Source organism: Pholcus phalangioides, unplaced genomic scaffold, assembly GCF_987345545.1.
Source record: "Pholcus phalangioides strain wild (caught in Gottingen) unplaced genomic scaffold, Ppha-v1.0 ptg000039l_1, whole genome shotgun sequence".
NCBI classification, from domain to species: Eukaryota; Metazoa; Arthropoda; class Arachnida; order Araneae; family Pholcidae; genus Pholcus; species Pholcus phalangioides.
This window is the reverse complement of record NW_028301625.1, coordinates 1,963,057-1,966,250: the sequence shown is the minus strand read 5'-3', so window position 1 is coordinate 1,966,250 and position 3,194 is coordinate 1,963,057. Positions and strand designations below refer to the sequence as shown.

The 3,194-nt window shown below is 39.7% G+C and overlaps 1 protein-coding gene across 1 annotated transcript; it reads right to left on the bottom strand.

Annotated features, from left to right (window-relative positions):
- Positions 1–1,635: 1,635 nt before the first annotated feature.
- Positions 1,636–3,194, bottom strand: LOC149065450 (uncharacterized). Its single transcript, XM_089253990.1, has 2 exons — positions 3,029–3,194; positions 1,636–2,030 (listed from the first exon to the last, which is right to left on the bottom strand). Exons 1-2 carry the CDS (start codon positions 3,192–3,194, stop codon positions 1,636–1,638), a joined length of 561 nt encoding a protein of 186 aa, XP_089110116.1.

Sequence of the window (3,194 nt, the reverse complement as noted above, 5' to 3'; positions counted from 1 at the left end):
CAAATTTTGGCCACTTTCCCTCTCCCCACCCTTTCTCCATGAGTTTCTATTCATGCTACCCTTTGAATTGACGTTCACCCTTTCATTGCAATGGATTTTCGGAGATAATTTGTCTACTGAAAACACCCCTTTTCTCACAGTATTATCTCTTTGTAAAATTCATTGAGTACCCTAAGGAACATTCTAGTACATCGGCTTTTAAAATTCCGTCCATTGATAGGGCGTTGCAGATGTTTTTTCCGTTCCCGCCTCTGACAAGAGCTTTCATCTTCTTTCCCGTTGGTGACAAAAGCCCACCAAAACATACCCATACCCCCCTATCTGGGCCGACTTGAGGCGGTTAAGGGCATTAACCTATTCGGCCGGCTACGGCCGATCTGAGCACTATAGAGTTAAGCTCGTCTATCATCCTCTTTCGTTTGGCAGAATAAGTCGGAGATTCACCCTGTGTATGTGTTTTGAATCTAACGTGAAGTCTGTTTCTTTGTATTCTTTGCTTCTTGTCTATGCTGCTATTTGCCGTTAATTTTTCTATGAGTGAAGTGTGTAATGATCGGTGTGACCATACGTCCTGGGGCGTTTCGGTTTTTCCTGTTTTTCTGGCTATCCCGACTTTTATGTAAAAATGTCCGGTTCTTCATGTATTTTCAACGAAACCAACTTGACTTTTTATTCTTCCCAACTCAGAAATTACATTACGATAATTACGACTTCCCATGAAAATATTCATCTAACCTATTTGTCATGATTTTTTTAATTCACTGCAATATGCAGTAGGACTTTATTTCTCCCTAGTGGTGACTTTGCTTACTTTTGGCATCATTTTTGGCAACAATTGGTCATGTCCCGTATTTGGACGTCAAATGTGCCGCATTTTTCTCAAGTAAATATGGTCCACCTAGTAATGATTGAATAACCACTCGACCACCACAGCGGTGCATTCATGAGCCTGAACCATTAAAATAATGTTAAAAAGCTTGATGCCAATTGATGGCGCACAATAAATAGTGGGCTGTATTTGAATGGTTTTAGGCTCGTGAAAGCAGAACAGACTCACTTAAAAATTCAACAGTTAATTATAAAGAGAACTTAATGTGAAACGCGCGGTTCCCAGGAACGCTAAAGACACATGCACACCTGTACTCACAAAGAATACACCAAAAAGCCCAAGCACCATAAAAAAGGGAAAAGACGAACAAGCAACTGCATCGATACTAAGGATATGCTGCCACCTATGCAATAAAATACAATCAACAACCTGGGCTCTAACATTCCGTTCGGCGTTGAAGTATTAATTTCAATCAATATCACAACACATAAATGAAATGAATAGGATAGGTACAAATCAATTCTACACTTTAAAAATTCCACATCATTGCATCCTGCACATTGAGCAAACAAGAGAAGCGTTTTTTTTCTTTTACATCAGGAATATTGCACTTGGAATGGAAGGGGACAAATTTTAGAGACGCTTCTCTTTCTGACACCATTCTTTGTCTTGACCAATACTACTCGCACCTTTTGATCACACCCCTTGATCAGATCTTGAATGCGACCCAAGGCGTTACAAGGGGGGCAGTGATCTTCCTTAAGAAGGACAACGTCACCTTGTTTCACATTGTCTTTATCGAAGCATCACTTGTTTCGCTGCTGCAGTGTGTTCAAGTAGTCCCTATGCCATCTCTTCCAGATGCTCTCCACGAACTTGGTTGTGCGTTGCCAACGATTCAGACGATTTTCATTCACATCAATCAGGTCTGGCTCTGGAATAGTTCTGATGGGACGAAAATGATCCGGTGTTAGAGCCTCCAGATCTGCAGGATCAGATGAAATCGGTGAAACAGGTCTAGATTTGAGCATTCCCTCAATCTGGGCTGACACTGTCAGGAATTCTTCCAGTGTCGGATTTGCACTGCCTACTGACTTCTTGAAGTAGTATTTGAATGCCTTCACTCCTGCCTCCCACAAACCTCCAAAGTTTGGAGAGCCAGGAGGAATGAAGTTCCAGTTCACAGATTCTGTTCCTGTATCTGCGTGACAAAATCACTGAGTTCTCCTTGTTATATACTCTTCTGTACTAGTCCATTGATATACTCATATAGCCTCGGTCGAAATTCCAATATATCAATGTCCGTTATTTTCAAATTCCGTTTATTCCTTGTAGGGGTATCAGTCGATGCAACTTCAAATCTCATCATTTGATGGTCACCAGGGTTTAAGCTGGATAAAAAATTCCTTTCGCAAAAAATCGAAAAGGGGGGGGGGAAGCTTTAGCAAAATGCTACAATGCTAATGAAATGATTGATGGTTGTATATCTACTCGTTTCGTACCTCCTGTACGTATTTTTGCGAAAGTGGCTACTACTTCTTTTGCATTCTACGATTTTCTTTCGCATTTTGCGAAAAATGCGACCGTAGCTTAAACCCTGGTGGTCACTTGCTGTAATGTCATCTGTTATCATCCAATTTTGTATTGTATCATTTATCACTGAAAGATCAAAGTTATTAATAAGTTCCAGTTGTTCACCTCTTGTATCCATTATGCTGGGTTCCCATACCGAGGACTTCGCATCAAAGTCTCCACATATAATAAACTTACAGTTGCCATAACGTAGTATAATTAATTCCAGCTCATCCGGATAGACTTGTAGGTCCGTTGAAGGCTCACAATACGCTAATAGTACCACATGGTCCTCGCCATTCAGTTTAGTTTTAATTGCCACAATATTTCTCGTGCAATAAATTACGAGTATCTCATTTGTGAATTTGTTCAAGACAATTCCTGCTCTTAGTTTTTTTTGGTAACACATAATAGTAAGGTCTTTATCAAAACCCACAATTCTGTCTCCCTGCACATAGGGATCGTTTATGCTAGTTATATTTTTGCCATTTTTTTTTATATCGTCATTGAGTTCGCATGTAGATGTCACTGCGTGGTTTAAATTTAAGTGTCCGAATGAAATTTTGTAATTACTACTAGACATTGTAGTTAATCTATATCTTCTCAGTTCTATGATGTACATAGTACATTTCTTGACTAAGGCGGTATGAGTGGCATTATGTTTTGTTCCGAATTTGTTATTCGCAGCTACACAGTTGAGACAATTTTTCTTCACTTGTGCACTTTCTTTGTTCATGGTTTTCGTCACCACAATCGTGGCATTTTGAATTATATCTGCAGTACTGCAGTACAT

Excerpts from the sequence above, each read along its gene's own strand:
- LOC149065450 (XM_089253990.1), bottom strand. The coding sequence starts at position 3,194 with ATGTACTGCAGTACTGCAGATATAATTCAAAATGCCACGATTGTGGTG. Across the intron at positions 2,031-3,028 it reads TACCGCCTTAGTCAAGAAAT|ATACAGGAACAGAATCTGTG; the intron begins GTACTATGTACA and ends TTTGTCACGCAG.